At 48.1% G+C, this 15603-nt stretch overlaps 1 protein-coding gene across 20 annotated transcripts in view; it reads left to right on the top strand.

The window, feature by feature from the left end:
* Window positions 1-15603, top strand: part of FNBP1 (formin binding protein 1) — a 242782-nt gene that overhangs the window by 120386 nt on the left and 106793 nt on the right. For all 20 annotated transcript variants that reach the window (XM_060250480.1, XM_060250479.1, XM_060250497.1 and 17 more), the window contains exons 5-6: window positions 1475-1537; window positions 2724-2828. In XM_060250480.1, coding sequence (XP_060106463.1) covers window positions 1475-1537; window positions 2724-2828 — 168 coding nt within the window. The remainder of the gene's footprint in view (window positions 1-1474; window positions 1538-2723; window positions 2829-15603) is intronic.

Raw genomic sequence — 15603 nt, 5'->3', positions numbered from 1 at the left:
CAAGCCACACCCCTGCTTTAGAATTCTGTGTATGCTCAAGGCTGCTCTTGCCTTTGCCTACGTTTCCAGCATCCCAGGTCTAAGCCAAATTGGCCACTAAGGCTGAACTTCAGCCAGGAATTCTGTAAATTCAAGCTCTGCAGGAAACAAATGCAAGTGAGGGAATGTTGCAATGGTGCAATGCTAGTAAAAAGCTCTTCCTTATCTTCTGTGCAGGCATTTTTTAAAAATCCAGAAACAGGACAGGTTACACAGCTGTGTGCAGGAATAAAGAAGAGAAATTTGTTTGCAATAATAATAAAACGGGGAATTGTTTTCTCCCGTGGTGTCTTTTGCTAACACCATATTGCAGAGAATGCAAAAAAAAAACCCAATGTAGTGTGTGGTCGGAAAAGGTCGGAACAGTGAGGGTGTCATCAATTAATGGGAAAGGATGGGTACTTCAGAGCTGGGCTACTGCCAAAGAAAATCCAAGCTGCATTTCCTTTTATGGCTTTGGCTGGCCCGTGATTGAACGTTCTCTGTAGGTGGAATTTGGGTAGCCCAGCTGAGACCGCACAAGGGTTTAATTAAAAATAATCCCGAACTCTTTTCCCTTCCCGTTTGCAGGTTGCCGTTGCAGTCCTTGCAGGCCAGCTTTTGCACTGGTGACACAAATGCTTGGTTGCGGGGAGGCAGTCCAATGTCAAGCCTTACTCTAGACTGGGAGGGTGCACGTTCTCCGGGTCTGTGGCTCAAGCTGGAGGCTAAGAAACTTGTTAGATGGCACCAAGGGTGAATCTGAGGCTCTTGGAATTGGACTAAAGGACGGGGGAGTCACGGTAGAGGAATTGCAAAAGTAGAGAAAGCAAACAAAGAGAGTTCCCCCCCTCCCTCTTTCGTAATATTAGAACTTGTTGGCACTCCGTAGAGTTAATGGGCTGTAGATTCATGAGGGATGAAAGCAACAGCTTCTTTTTGCAGCACATCATTAATTTATGAAACTCACTGCCACAAGGAATTCCCATCAGTCCTGAGCAGTAGTTCAAAGGGGAACCAGCGGATTCATGGGGGAGGGGTATGTCCATCGGTGGTTATTAGCCAGAATGGCTAAATGGAATGTCCATTTTGAGAAACAGGCGGGCTTTGACTACCAGTGGCAGGGAAGTGGTGGTGCTGGGGCAGCACTGAGAGTTCCTGGTCTCCGGAGTCAAAGGATTAGTGCCTCTGAATGTGGAGGTTCCCCTCAGTCACCATGGCTAATAGCCACTGATAGACTCCGTGAACCTATCGAATCCCCTTTTAAAGTGGTTTATAAGAATTGCCTGTGGGAATTGTGCTAGTGGCACATGAAGGCAACTTTGGTTTCCCGAGGCACACTCAGTGCCGGATGAAACCCTGTGGAGGCCCCTAGGCAGTCGAAATCTTGGGGAGGTGGAACAAAACTACCCATCCTTCCTCGTGAGTAACGCACTGTCTTTCTTTTTCCTAACAGCACTTCCACAACGGCCGAAAAGCACAACAGCATATCGAAACGTGCTGGAAACAGCTTGAATCGGTAAGTGGGAAGGGCTGCATCCTACCTACCAGCAGAGCAAAGGAAGCCTGGTGCTGAAGTCTCCATCCTCAGAAGGGACCTATAAGGGGGCAGATCAAGGGCAAGCAAGCAGCCGCTGCAGTGCACAGCTGTTGCAACCTTTGATTTGTGTCACAGTCCTCTGCGATTCACTCGCAGGCAGGGTCTGCGGCACTGCAGCCTCCGTAAGCCCCTTTGCTGACGTTTCCTGTTCTACTCAAGCAGAATGTCAAGACATTTTTCCTCTGCCAAGTGCAACGACTTCCATTAGAGGAAGAACTGCTTAGGCTAGAGGAAGACTTCTCAGAGGATGGTTGGATCCACCCCAGTGAGCTTAGAAGGGTGCAACTCTGTGTAGCATTAGGAAATGACTCCACAGGGCTGCCGTTTGCCACAAATATACAAGCATCAGTCACAGGAGCTGCCTGTCTGTCTAACTGTAGCTTTGTAAGTATATTTCGATTCAGGAAAATATTGTAGAGGTGAAAGGTTGATCTCCAATCCAAATAGGGTTGCCAAGTCCCCCCTGGCCTCTCGCAATTGATGTCATCGCGCCAGCGACGTTGCGAGTCGGCCGCTCTAGGAGCTGCTGGGAAAACTATGGTTTCTGCGAACGCTCTAGCAATTTGGGAGGGAAAACTCCGTGGTACAATACCATAGAGTTTCCCCTCCCAAATTGCTAGAGTTTCCCCTCCCAAATCGCTAAAACCATGGAGTTTTCCCGGAAGCTCCTAGAGTGGCTGGCTCGCACTGGCGATGTCGGGGGAGGATCCTCCCACCAGCCCAATGCGGGCTGGCGGGTTGGGAACTGCCAGGGCGGGGGAAACTCCACCTGGCCTGGGAGCTAGGCAGCCCTAAATCCAAACTGGGGTCCCTCACGCCAGCTGTTCAGTAGAGAAAGAGAAAGGTATTGGGCTCTCCATACAGAGAACTCTTGCTTTGCAAAGAACATCGACTGTGGCCCCTGGTCGCTTGCTCGCTTGCCCAGGGAATTTTCATCAGCTTCCATTCACATCCCTCAGTCTCCTGGGAATCTGCTCCTCAAAGAATATATCCTCGGTGTTCTCTGGAAGGTAGTCTCTTCCAGTGCCAGAGACCCCTGAGAGCTCTTTGGTTGGGGCACGTTTGTGGGGGGGCCGAATGTAATCCTCTCCTTTTGCCTCGTCAGAGTAAAAGACGCTTTGAACGGGATTGCAAGGAAGCCGACCGCGCACAGCAGTACTTTGAAAAGATGGATGCGGATATCAATGTAACAAAAGCAGACGTCGAAAAGGTAATAAAGCAAAACGGGGTGATGGAGAAAATGTTTGTTGTTTCTCTTTTCTGGCTGTAACGATTCAGTAGTTGATGTTGGGTCTGTGTGGACACTTTTACCAGCGGTCACCCTCTCTGTGGATCTGCGTTGCTCTAACTGTGGTCTCTGTGTACCCCCGCTCTCCCCTGCATACTAGGAGCAGTCTTTGTTTTTTGTTACCCATCCTGAGTAAAATCAAAGTAGAGTCTTAGGATGCCTTAAAGCATTGGTGTCCCCAACCTTTTCGAACCCGGGGGCACCTTTGGAATTCTGACACAGGGCTGTGGGCACAACCACAATCCACAGCCTCACACACCGAGGCAGTCCAAGACAAGAGGAGTAATCGTAAAACAAAAACAAGCCCCGGCTGGTGCCACTCACTTTCTGGCAACACTTGTCAGGCTACAGGAAAGGGTCTGCAGTGCCTGTGGGCGCCCTATTGGGGACCCTCTCCTACACCATAACCGCTGCACCATGCTTGGCTCTTCTTTCCACCTTCTAAGGGGGGGGGGTGTTTTTTGTAGAAAAAGCCCAGCAGGAACTCATTTATTATTAATTAATTACAGTTATGAATCGCCAATGCTGGGCTCTAGGCAATGTACAAAAAAAAGGTACACATAAAATCAATAAAACCAGGTAATTTAAAACAGTTGCAGCTCAATGAACGTACTTTAGAGTGTGCTGTGATTCTGCTTTCCAGGCGTTGCGAGCAGCTCCCCCCTTAAGAAGGGGGCGGAGGGGGTGCCAGCCCGGCAGCCATCGCTGTCCTCAAACAAAAGCCTGGCGGAACATCTCTGCTTTGCAGGCCCTGTGGAATTGTAAAAGATCTCGCAGGGCCCTGGTGTCTTCCGGCAGAGAGTTCCACCAAGTTGGGGCCAGCACTGAAAAAGTCCTGGCCCTCATTGTGGACAGCCGGACCTCTTGAGGGCTGGGGATCACCAGTAGATTTTGACCACTGGAGTGCAATGCTTTTCCAGGGACACAGTGGAAGAGGCAGTCCCGTAGATACATCGGTCCCAGACCGCTGAAGGCCTTAAAGGTCATAATCAAAACCTTGAATCTCACTTGGTACTCAGTCGGAAGGCAGTGTAGCTGACGCAGCACAGGTAGAATGTGTGCTGTCCGTGCCGTTCCCATCAGGACTTGCGCTGCCGCATTCTGGACCCGTTTGCATATTAGGCCACGCCCCCTGACACCAAGCCAGCCAAACTGCAGTCCTGTGTGTTCCTGCTCAAAAAGAAAAAAAGCCCTGCACCTTCCTTCTGAAGCTGGGGGAGTGGGGGGGAGTGTGCCTGCAGATCACGCCTGGACCTGAGCACATACAGAGCTACACTGTCTGCTCAAGTGCTTGTTGTGCAGGGATGTTACCATAATCTGAGAAGTTGATTCTTCAGCGTCTCTCTGTGTGGGGGTCGGACAGCTTTTTCCATCTCTGATGGCAGGAGATTCTGCTGTTGTTCGAAGGCAGGCAGCTAAAAATAGTCAGGGTGGTCCCATTGACCTCTGGCATGCTCACATCCTCTTTCTCAGCGATAACTACCAGCCAGCAAATACATAATTTATTTTATGTGCAAAGTAATGCACATCGGGACCAAGAATCCCAGCTAGAAATACAAGTTGATGGGGTGTGAACTGGCAGAGACTGACCAAGAGAGAGATCTTGGGGTCGTGGTGGATTACTCACTGAAAATGTCAAGACAGTGTGCGATTGCAATAAAAAAGGCCAACGCCATGCTGGGAATTATTAGGAAGGGAATTGAAAACAAATCAGCCAGTATCATAATGCCCCTGTATAAATCGATGGTGTGGTCTCATTTGGAGTACTGTGTACAATTCTGGTCACCGCACCTCAAAAAGGATATTATAGCATTGGAAAAAGTGCAGAAAAGGGCAACTAGAATGATTTGGAACACTTTCCCTATGAAGAAAGGTTAAAATGCTTGGGGCTCTTTAGCTTTGAGAAATGTCAACTGCGGGGTGACATGATAGAGGTTTTCAAGATTATGCATGGGATAGAGAAAGTAGAGAAAGAAGTCATTTTCTCCCTTTCTCACAATACAAGAACTCGTGGGCATTCAATGAAATTGCTGAGCAGTCAGGTTAAAATGGATAAAAGGAAGTCCTTCTTCACCCAAAGGGTGATTAACATGTGAAATTCACTGCCACAGGAGGTTGTGGAGGCTGCAAGCATAGCCAGCTTCAAGAGGGGTTTGGATAAAAATATGGAGCAGAGGTCCATCAGTGGCTATTAGCCACAGTGTGTGTGTATGTGTGTGTGTGTATTGCCACTGTGTGACACAGAGTGTTGGACTGGATGGGCCATTGGCCTGATCCAACATGTCTTCTCTTATGTTCTTATGTGACACAGAGTGTTGGACTGGATGGGCCATTGGCCTGATCCAACATGGCTTCTCTTATGTGACACAGAGTGTTGGACTGGATGGGCCATTGGCCTGATCCAACATGGCTTCTCTTATGTTCTTATGTGACACAGAGTGTTGGACTGGATGGGCCATTGGCCTGATCCAACATGGCTTCTCTTATGTAACACAGAGTGTTGGACTGGATGGGCCATTGACCTGATCCAACATGGCTTCTCTTATGTGACACAGAGTGTTGGACTGGATGGGCCATTGGCCTGATCCTACATGGCTTCTCTTATGTGACACAGAGTGTTGGACTGGATGGGCCATTGGCCTAATCCAACATGGCTTCTCTTATGTTCTTATGTGACACAGAGTGTTGGACTGGATGGGCCATTGGCCTGATCCAACATGCCTTCTCTTATGTGACACAGAGTGTTGGACTGGATGGGCCATTGGCCTGATCCAACATGGCTTCTCTTATGTGACACAGAGTGTTGGACTGGATGGGCCATTAGCCTAATCCAACATGGCTTCTCTTATGTTCTTATGTGACACAGAGTGTTGGACTGGATGGGCCATTGACCTGATCCAACATGGCTTCTCTTATGTGACACAGAGTGTTGGACTGGATGGGCCATTGGCCTGATCCAACATGCCTTCTCTTATGTTCTTATTTTAAAGAGGCAGAATCCAGAAGGGGAGTGGTGCAGTGCCAGAAACAGCTAATTGCCCCAGCGGCAGTCTGAGGATTAAGAGCCACACTGGGGCCCTGACACTTGTGGAGCAGACCTCACCCATGAAAATGCATTGCCCAGTTCCTTCGGCTAGCCTTTGGGGGTCCCAAACCTTTCTGAGGCGCCTGTGGACACCTTTAAAATCTCACGCAGGGTGATGGACATAACCAGGGCTTTTTTGGTAACAGGAACTCCTTTGCGTATTAGGCCACTCACCCCTGATGTAGCCAATCCCCCTGGAGCTTACAGTAGGCCCTGTACTAAGAGCCCTGTAAGCTCCAGGAAGATTGGCTACATCAAGGGTGTGTGGCCTAATATGCCAAGGGGTTCCTTCTACGAAAAAGCCCACGCCCACTCTCTAAAAGCACTTTGTGGGCACATGGAAAGGTGTTGGTGGGCACCATGGTCCCCACGGGCATCTTGGTCAGGATCCCTGTTTGAAAGTGTTATAGGATTCTTTCTCAAGGGATCTGTTTAAACCGTTGTCAGTTGAGTTTTGCAGAGATGATGAAGAAGAAGATTGGATTTATATCCTGCCCTCCACTCTGAATCACAAAGTCTTGGAGTGGCCTACAATCTCCTTTTCCTTCCTCCCCCACAGCAGGCACCCTGTGAGGTGGGTGGGGCTGAGAGAGCTCTCCCAGAAGCTGCCCTTTCAAGGACAACTTATGCAAGAGCTATGGCTGACTCAAGGCCATTCCAGCAGGAGGAGTAGGGAAAGATGACACCAACCAGCCTGGGAAATTAGGTCCCAAACGGATGGAGTGCAGCCGGTAGATCTTCCCCAGAGAGCCACAATGGAAAGGGAGAGGACAACTCACTCCCACCATGTGTGAGGTTTTAACAGAAGAATTGTAAATGTATACCCTGCCCTTCTCTCTGAATCAGAGACTCAGAGCGACTTACAATCTCCTTTACCTTTCTTCCCCGCAACATACACCCTGTGAGGTGGGTGGGGCTGAGAGAGCTCTCACAGCAGCTGCCCTTTTAAGGACAACCTCTGCCAGTGCTATGGCTGACCCAAGGCCATTCCAGCAGCTGCAAGTGGAGGAATGGGGAATCAAACCTGGTTCTCCCAGATAACCACCACACCAAACTGGTTCTCCCTGATAGAAACTGGACTTTTATCAGCCTTAGAACCAAGGAGGACACCCTCTTAACTCCCAAAGCTAATCAAAGGGCAAAGAGACCTTTGGCACAAACTCTGTGTAAGGGGATGGGGGGGGGGGAGGAAGAAACTTAGCTCCTCCCACAGGTGACAGATGCTCAGAATCCAGTGGCTTTGGGCAATAGGATAAGTAGCAAGGAAAAAGGGGGACTTCTCAAAATCGGCAGAATAGAAATAACGAGGCAGCAAACATCCCTTTTGCTCTCTTTTGGAGACCCAGTGTGACATAGGGGTTAAGAGAGTCAGACTAAGATCTGGGAGACCCAGGTTCGAATCCCTACTCGTGCCACGGAAGCTGGCTGGGTGACCTCGGGCCAGTCACACTCTCCAAGCCTAACCCACCTCTCAGGGTTGTTGGGATCAGTTTCCCCTGTCGAGGGAATTGATGCCACTTTGCAGGGCAGTTCAGCCTGTTTGGTGCAACTGCTCCCATCCCCTTCAACAAGTATATTTTGGAAAGAAAGAATTTTGGAAATTGCTCACAAGGAAACTGATCCTGTAAGAGACTTCCCCTTGAAACTGTCTACTGCTTGGGGAAGTGGGAAAACACAGTAATAATAGCATTTGTGTAGGTGTTTACACACACACACACACACACACACAGCCGACCCTACACTATCTGGCACCCTGAGCAAGGTTAACTTCCGGCGCCCTTCATTCTGTCTAGGGTTGCCAAGTCCAATTCAAGAAATATCTGGGGACTTTGGGGGTGGAGCCAGGAGCAAGGGTGTGACAAGCATCACTGAACTCCAAAGGGAGTTCTGGCCATCACATTGAAAGGGACGGCAAACCTTTTCAATGCCTTCCTTCCATAGGAAATAATGAAGGATAGGGGCACCTTCTTTGGGAGCTCATAGATCTGGATCCCTGGATTCAATCATTTTGAAACTTGGAGAGTCTTTTAAGGAGAGACATTGGATGCTATGCTGAAAATTTGGTGCTTCTACCTCAACCCTAATTCTATCCTATGGGCTCAAGGGAGCCAGGAGTACAAAAGCAGGGAGAAAGCCCAGCCGCCTGTGCCTCTCGGAGACGCTGAGAGGTCCACGCAGGGGGGAACTCAGAGAGGCAGCCAAGCTGGGCGGTGGTGTGATGTCACCTAGTCATGTGAGGGACACCCAATCTGGTGCCCCCAGAGGGCCGGCACCCTAGGCAGTCGCCTAGTCTGCCTTGTGGCAGGGCTGGCTCTGTGCATGCACACACACACACACACACAGAAAGGTCTTCACATTCATCATTCATATAAGATCCCTATAAGGTAGATCAGCATCAGCCTAGCATGGCTTGCCAGAATGAAATGCTGGAGCAAACGAGGCATTGCCTCGAAAAATGGGAACTCTCCATCCCGGATCTGTCTGATTATTACCTCCCCATTCCCCCAAGGAGCGCAGGGCCAAACTGAATGTGATGTTGTCCACAAGTCCGACCCTTGGATGCTGCCAGCGTTTTAAAAAATGCTACAGTGCCCCGATCCTGATCGCGCCTGCAGCACAGTGGGCTGTGGGGCTCTTGTTCCCCACCCCTGGGCCTTGTCAGTTGCTAAAACATCTGTGGGGTTGTTCAGGCCTCAGCATTTGGTGTACGTAGAATGGCTCAAGCTAGCTTGATTTCATTAGATTTCAGAAGCTAAGCAGGATCGGCCTTGATTCGTTCTTGGACGGCAGACCGCCGAGGCAGTTGAAGGTCGCTCTGCAGAGGCAGGCGATGGCAGATCGCCTCTGAACCTCTCTTCCCTTGAAAACCTCATGAGTTTGGCTGAGATTTGGCAGCCCTTCCCTTCGCTAGCATGGGTACATTGCCAACCCTGGTTTTTACCCCCCGTTTTACCCACCCCTGGTTTTTACCTTCACAACAATCTTATGAGGTTGTTAGTCAGAGGAAGGTATACCTGAGTTCAGGCCTCAGATCCAGCAGGAGCTCACAGGAGCCCAGCTCCTGAACCTTTCTGATGTCCCCCCCCCCCGCTCTTCCTCCCCACCTTCCTTATCCATTGAATAGTAGGTGCAGCTGCATAACAATCCCTGGATTAGGAGAGCGGGCAGCCAGCCAGCCACCAGGGGCTTTGCCACACCCCCAGCAGCCCTCATTCACCCCTCAAGAAGCCCACACCACCCTTTCTCCACTTCTGATGTGATTTTGGGCAGCGGGTGGCTTGGTGGCCTTTTGACTGGAGGGGGGGAGTCCAGAAGAGCCCCAGGCAAGCGAGGCCTGCTTGGGATGGCTGGAACTGTAGCCAGCCCAAGCAGGCCTCGCTCACCCAGGGCTCTCCTTTCTTGCATCAGGTTGCTTTTGGCTGGGGGCAGCGGCATATACCAACGAGTGATGCTAATGAGCTCCACCACCTATTTTTCTAAAAAAAACAACCCCTGCCTGAGTTTTCCCAGCAATGAAATGGCATCCTCCCAGACGGACAGTATCAAAACAGGAAAATGGCGCAGGCAGGGGAAGGTTGAAGCCCCATCTCTGGGCGCCCCACAGTCCTGATCCCAATCGGGCACTGTGTGCCTGGGAATTGAGGAGAACCCACTTCTGGCACCTGACCTTGACAGGGCGGGGGGAACCCAGGTCTGCCCTGTGTAATGCATAACATGCAAATCAGCACCTTGCAGGTGTTGCAAGGAAAAGAGGAGGAGGAGACGACACAGGGGCTGCTGGTTTCCGTGGGAGTCGTGTGCCTTCCACAGCATCTAATGCTTCTGAACCAAGGACTCCCCGGCCTGTGTCTTTAGCCCCTAGACTCTGCCAGACGCAATGATGCGTTGATATTATTACTGCACAGAGCGGACAGTGTTCTGCAAAAATGTGTGCATCCCTTTCTTTGCTTTGGCGTCAACATGTGATGTGGGTCTCGGTGTTATGTAATCCCCAAGTGCAGAAGAGAGCATTGTTTAATGAAGGGGCGGGCTGGGGACATCGGAGGTGGGGGACAACACAGGAGCACACTTTAGCAATGCTTCAAAAGCTGCTCAGTCTCAAAGGGTGATGCAATAGGACTGCCTGTGGGTTTCCTTTTGTTTTTCCCCTCCTCGTTTTTTATTACTACTGGGTATTGTTGGCGTCCCTCTTTCCTTGGCTGTCGCGTTCTGACTTCCAAAAACTTCTTGGCTCTAGCAGCAAGGCTCCTTGGCTTCGTTCAGAGACAGTCGCTGTTGTTCTTGCTGGTTCCGTGACCTACTTGCTCCTCCGCTGATCTGATTGGTCGATCCTGCTTTGGGGGAAGACACCTCTGCTGCATTTCTTTGCATTTGATATTTGGAGATAAAAGTGCATTTCAATGGAGCTGTCGGAAATGCTGCCCAAAAGCGTGATTTGTTAACATTGTTCTTTAACGAAAAACCCTCCCTGAGAGCTCTTGGCCCGCCCCCCCCCCCCCCCCCCCCCATGTTCAAAAGGTGGAATTTAAGCAGAGCTTTTTAAATTCTAAGCCTGGCTCTTATATTTAATGGCCTGTGTTTGGAGTCATGTAATGCTCTCCCGTACATTATGATATGGAGACCTGCATAAGCATCAGTCTCGTTTGCACAGTGCTGCCTCCCTCCCTTCTCTCTCTCTCTCTTGTTGCCCTCCCCCCAAGAGAAATAATGGTACTAGTAAGGCCCCTCAGCATCTTCAGGTCTCCCTTTGCATAGGTTGCATGACTATTCATAGCAGAGAGGAGAGGAGAGGTAACCACTGGTTTCACCGTAGGAGGAGGAGGAGATGATGATGATGAAGATACTGGATTTATACCTCTCCCTTCACTCTGAATCTCAGAGTCTCAGAGGGGCTTACAATCTCCTTTCCCGTCCTCCCCCACGACAGACACTCTGTGAGGTGGGTGGGGCTGAGAGAGCTCTCCCAGAAGCTGCCCTTTCAAGGACAACTCTGTAAGAACTTCGGCTGACATGACAGCAGACAGAAAGCGAGAAATAGTTCCGTCAATGAGCCAAGCCGCATGAGGTACAGAGGAAAATAACAGCCTTTAGTATGTACATAATATTCAAACATACATTGGTGCTCTTCGGGACTGACAGTAGCCATATAAGGTAGACCAGTCGGGCTATCCTCTCTCATCTTTGCACCCCCCACCATGTGACAGATGAGGGAGGTGCTCTAAGGACAAGAGCAGAGGCTTATTTGTGTTCCTGTCAGTCTTTTAACTGTAGATTTCCAAGGCAGCCTGCAAAGGATCAGCAGCTGCAGTTTCAAAACAAAGACATGCAGTCGCAGTAGAGTAAAACAATGCCGCAATTTAAGACAAATCAGCCACAATGAAAAGCTAAAGTAACTCGCTAAAATCAAAATCTGTAAAGGGCAATACAGTAAGTTTTAAACAACAGTTAAGAAATCCTTAAATAAATTCGAGGAGGGACGGTGGCTCAGGGGTAGAGCATCTGCTTGGTAAGCAGAAGGTCCCAGGTTCAATCCCCGGCATCTCCAACTCAAAAGGGTCCAGGCAAGTAGGCGTGAAAAATCTCAGCTGGAGACCCTGGAGAGCAGGGGAGGGATGGTGGCTCAGTGGTGGAGCATCTGCTTGGGAAACAGAAGGTCCCAGGTTCAATCCCCGGCATCTCCAACTCAAAAGGGTCCAGGCAAGTAGGCGTGAAAAATCTCAGCTGGAGACCCTGGAGAGCAGGGGAGGGACAGTGGCTCAGTGGTGGAGCATCTGCTTGGGAAGCAGAAGGTCCCAGGTTCAATCCCCAGCATCTCCAATTCAAAAGGGTCCAGGCAAATTGAAAAACCTCAGCTTGAGACCCTGGAGAGCCGCTGCCAGTCTGAGTAGACAATACTGACTTCGGATTCAGTATAAGGCAGCCTCATATGTTCATATGTTTGGGGAGGGATGGTGGCTCAGTGGTTGAGTGTCTGCTTGGTAAGCAGAAGGTCCCAGGTTCATTCCCCAGCATCTCCAACTAAAAAGGGTCCAGGCAAGTAGGCGTGAAAAACCTCAGCTGGAGACCCTGGAGAGCAGGGGAGGGATGGTGGCTCAGTGGTAGAGCATCTGCTTGGGAAGCAGAACGTCCCAGGTTCAATCCCTGGCATCTCCAGCTAAAAATGTCCAGGTAAATAGGCATGAAAAACCTCAGCTTGAGTCCCTGGAAAGCTGCTGCAAGTCTGAGTAGACAATGCTGACCTTGATGGACCAAGGAGGGTCTGATTCAGTAGAAGGCAGCTTCATATGTTCATATGTAAATGAAAACCTCCGATGCAAGTCAGCTCAAAGCAGCAGGAGATCCTCACTTTGAGGCCACATGAGGTGGAATTCTGGCAGGAGCTGCTTTGTATTAGGCTACACCCCCCTGATGTAGCCAATCCTCCAGGAGCTTACAAAAAAGAGCCTTGTAAGCTCCAGGAGGATTGGCTACATCAGGGGTGTGTGGCCTAAGATGCAGAGGAGCTCCTGCTAGAATTCCACCCCTGGACGTTCACATTTAGCAGACACTCACCCACGGCAGCTGCAGTGTAGCAGGGTTCCTGGTGGCCACTCCATTTAGAAGTGCCACAAGAACTTGATTCAGATCTTTCAGAGCAGAAAAGTCGCAGGGGCAACACTTTCCCTGTCATGCAGGGGCTGCCCACATCCTGATCCAAAGGTGTCCTGTGGTTGCTCCTGTCAAGCATACCAGAGAAGAGGCAGCAGTGTTGATTTCAAGACTGGAAACAGATACGGAACTCTCCCTCCAATAAATCCCACTGTTGGAATATTAAACTTCAATTTTATAAATTGCTATCCAATTGGTATTTAACACCACACAAACGAAGCCTTTGAGCCCATTATGCTGGAGATCTTATAAGCAGGAAGGCAATACCTTTCACATGTGGTGGGAATGCCATATTGTTCAGACTTTTTGGAGGGAGGTTCATAAAGAGATTTCCAACATGGTGGGATTTCCAACATAGTGAATCTTCCATTGCCTTATTCCCCGGAATTCTTATTATTGAATTTTTTGGGGTAATTCACTGATAGATAAAACCATCAAAACTTTTGTCTTAGATGACTTCCGGTTTCGGTGACCTGAATTAAAGAGCTACTCGGACCTGCTGGTCCAGAGCCGCTTTTTAATCGAGCAGTCGAGGAGTCTCTCCTGTCGGGAGACCCAACTCTGGGACCCAGGAAAGGTCTCAGAAGGCGGACAGCTTGAGCTGAGGGTCGGGATTGACAGTGGTGGCTGTCTCTCGAGCCCGGCTCGCTGTGAGCCACGCTGCCCCGATCGCCATTTTTAAATGGCATTGGGGTTGACTGCTGGACCTTTTCTTCTCTTTTTATCAAGGTTTTCTGCATGATCTGAACAGGCTGTATTATTTCTATGAAGATTGTAAGTTTTTCCTTTCTTCTATATTGAATTTCGAAGTAGCATTTGTGCAAACGGGACTGGAGAGTTGGGAGCAAAGCGGAGCACGTACAGAGGCAAAGGCGACAAGAAGGGGGCGGGAAATACAACTCTCTCCTTTTCTCTTCGGAGTCCTCCACAAGTTCCTGCCTAATTTGGTGACTCTCTTAATGTTACCCTGGAAAATATGAATGACGCACACCAGGTTCTAAAGATAGAGAAGCTTGATGGCTGAATTGAATTGATCTGTCCTAAACTTTTTTGGGGGAGGAAGTTCTTGCTGTTGGAAAGTTTGCTTGCAAGCATTTGTGGATGAGAAGGAGGCTCAGTTGCCAATAAATATTATAAAGAACTGAACATTAACGGACAGATATAGTGTTATATAAACCTTTGTGGCTTTGAAAGGCATAAGAAAAGGAAGGAGTTTGAAGTTTATGTTGAAGTATCCTGAATAAATCTTTGTGGGTCCTAAATACACACTTAAGGTCACATTGGATTTGTACAGTGGATTATAAAATGCAACTATATTGTTGGCTGTTGGAAGAATAGCTGTGAACTTTTTTAAGTGGATTATAAATTTTTGATGGTAGATATTATGGATATGGTTTTTTAATTTTGGTTTTTTCTCTCTTTCTTCTTGTGTGTTTATTACAAGTGGTTTTTCCTGGAAGACTCATTTTTAAACATATGGTCTGAACATTTTTTCTTTTTATCCTTTTTCATCTATTTTTCTCCATTTTTTTTCTTTTCTTCCCTCTCTGTGGAGTTTTCATTTCTTTATTTTCATTTTAGGTTTACCTGGATTGTTGTTTTTTTTACCTTTTCCTTTGTTTTTGGTTATTCTCGATTCCTGCTCTTACCTTTGGATTATACAAATGGGGCATTCAGCCCTGGATTACAATTTATAGCTTGGAATAGTTGGATTAACTTGTTAAGACTTGGACTTTATTGAGCTACTTGCTCTGAAAAAAGCACGACGGTGAACTGTCTCTGTTTCTGTGAGTTGAACGATTTTGGCTAGGTGATATTAAAGATTGTTGGGGTAAAAAGGCTCTGTTTAATATAAGACTTATCGTTGTTTGGGGTTTGTTAAATTGTTGATAGAAGCAAGAAGGTTGTATTTTTAAACAAACTACTATCTTTGTATAATATTGACATTGCCTGATAGATACTAGCTCAACTAATATCAATAGGAACACTGTGTTCCAAAACAGATTACTGAAAGGGCAGTACACAAAATTTGTGGCTGTGAGTGCAGATATACTAATAAGGATGGAAAATAAAGCTGCTGTTGGCTTTAAAGAGGTAGTAAAAAAAAAAAAAAGACAATCGAGAAGGTAAAACCACCAACCCCTTCACCCAGTTCTTTGTCGGGTCTAGGGAAGTTTACAGCCATGCAGGGGGACATGAAAGAAATGCAAAATACTCTATTAACTGCCATAGCACAACTGACTGGTAAAGTAGACAATATAGGAGAGCAGATGGCAGAAATCAAACAAGAGTTTCAAGAGAACAGACAGCAGAGACCAATAAAGCTTCAAAGGTCCTAGCTGCACAGGTGACTGATAACACACACAAGGTGGAACAGCTGGAAAAAGAACGGAAAGTAAATGACAATAGACTAATACAGTTAGAGATAGATAGAGCGGCCTATATGCTGAGGTTTCAAAATGTACCAGAAGAATAAAATGAAGATTTACAGAAAATACTAAGTGAAGCCCTGGCCCTTACAGGTGACACCTGAAAAGATGGAAGAAGAGTTTGATCAAGTTAAGCGAGTACCATCAAGCTTCACAAGGTGGAATAAACCACCTTGCGAAATCCATTTGAAACTCACAAGAAAGAAGACCAGAGACAACATTTTGAAGCAAGCGAGAGATAAACCAGTGATGATAGCAGGAAATATGGTGAAAATTTTGAGAGAGGTGCCATGGCCAGTCAGACAAAGGAGAAGAGAATATCAAACCTTGAGAAACTTTCTGAGAGAAAGAGAAATACCTTGTACATGGTTAATGCCGGAAGGCTTACTCTTTACCTTTGAAGAGAAGAGATATAGAATAAACTCTGTTTTCAAAGCTCAAAACTTTCTGGAGAAAGCTGAGAAAAAAGAGGGGAAGAAAAAGGAGGACGAAGAGGAAGAAGTCTCAGATGAAGAGGATCCAAGTGAACTAAGGA

This window comes from Heteronotia binoei, chromosome 12 (assembly GCF_032191835.1).
Source record: "Heteronotia binoei isolate CCM8104 ecotype False Entrance Well chromosome 12, APGP_CSIRO_Hbin_v1, whole genome shotgun sequence".
NCBI classification, from domain to species: Eukaryota; Metazoa; Chordata; class Lepidosauria; order Squamata; family Gekkonidae; genus Heteronotia; species Heteronotia binoei.
The sequence above is the reverse complement of the archived record's forward strand: the minus strand, read 5'-3'. Positions and strand labels throughout refer to the sequence as shown.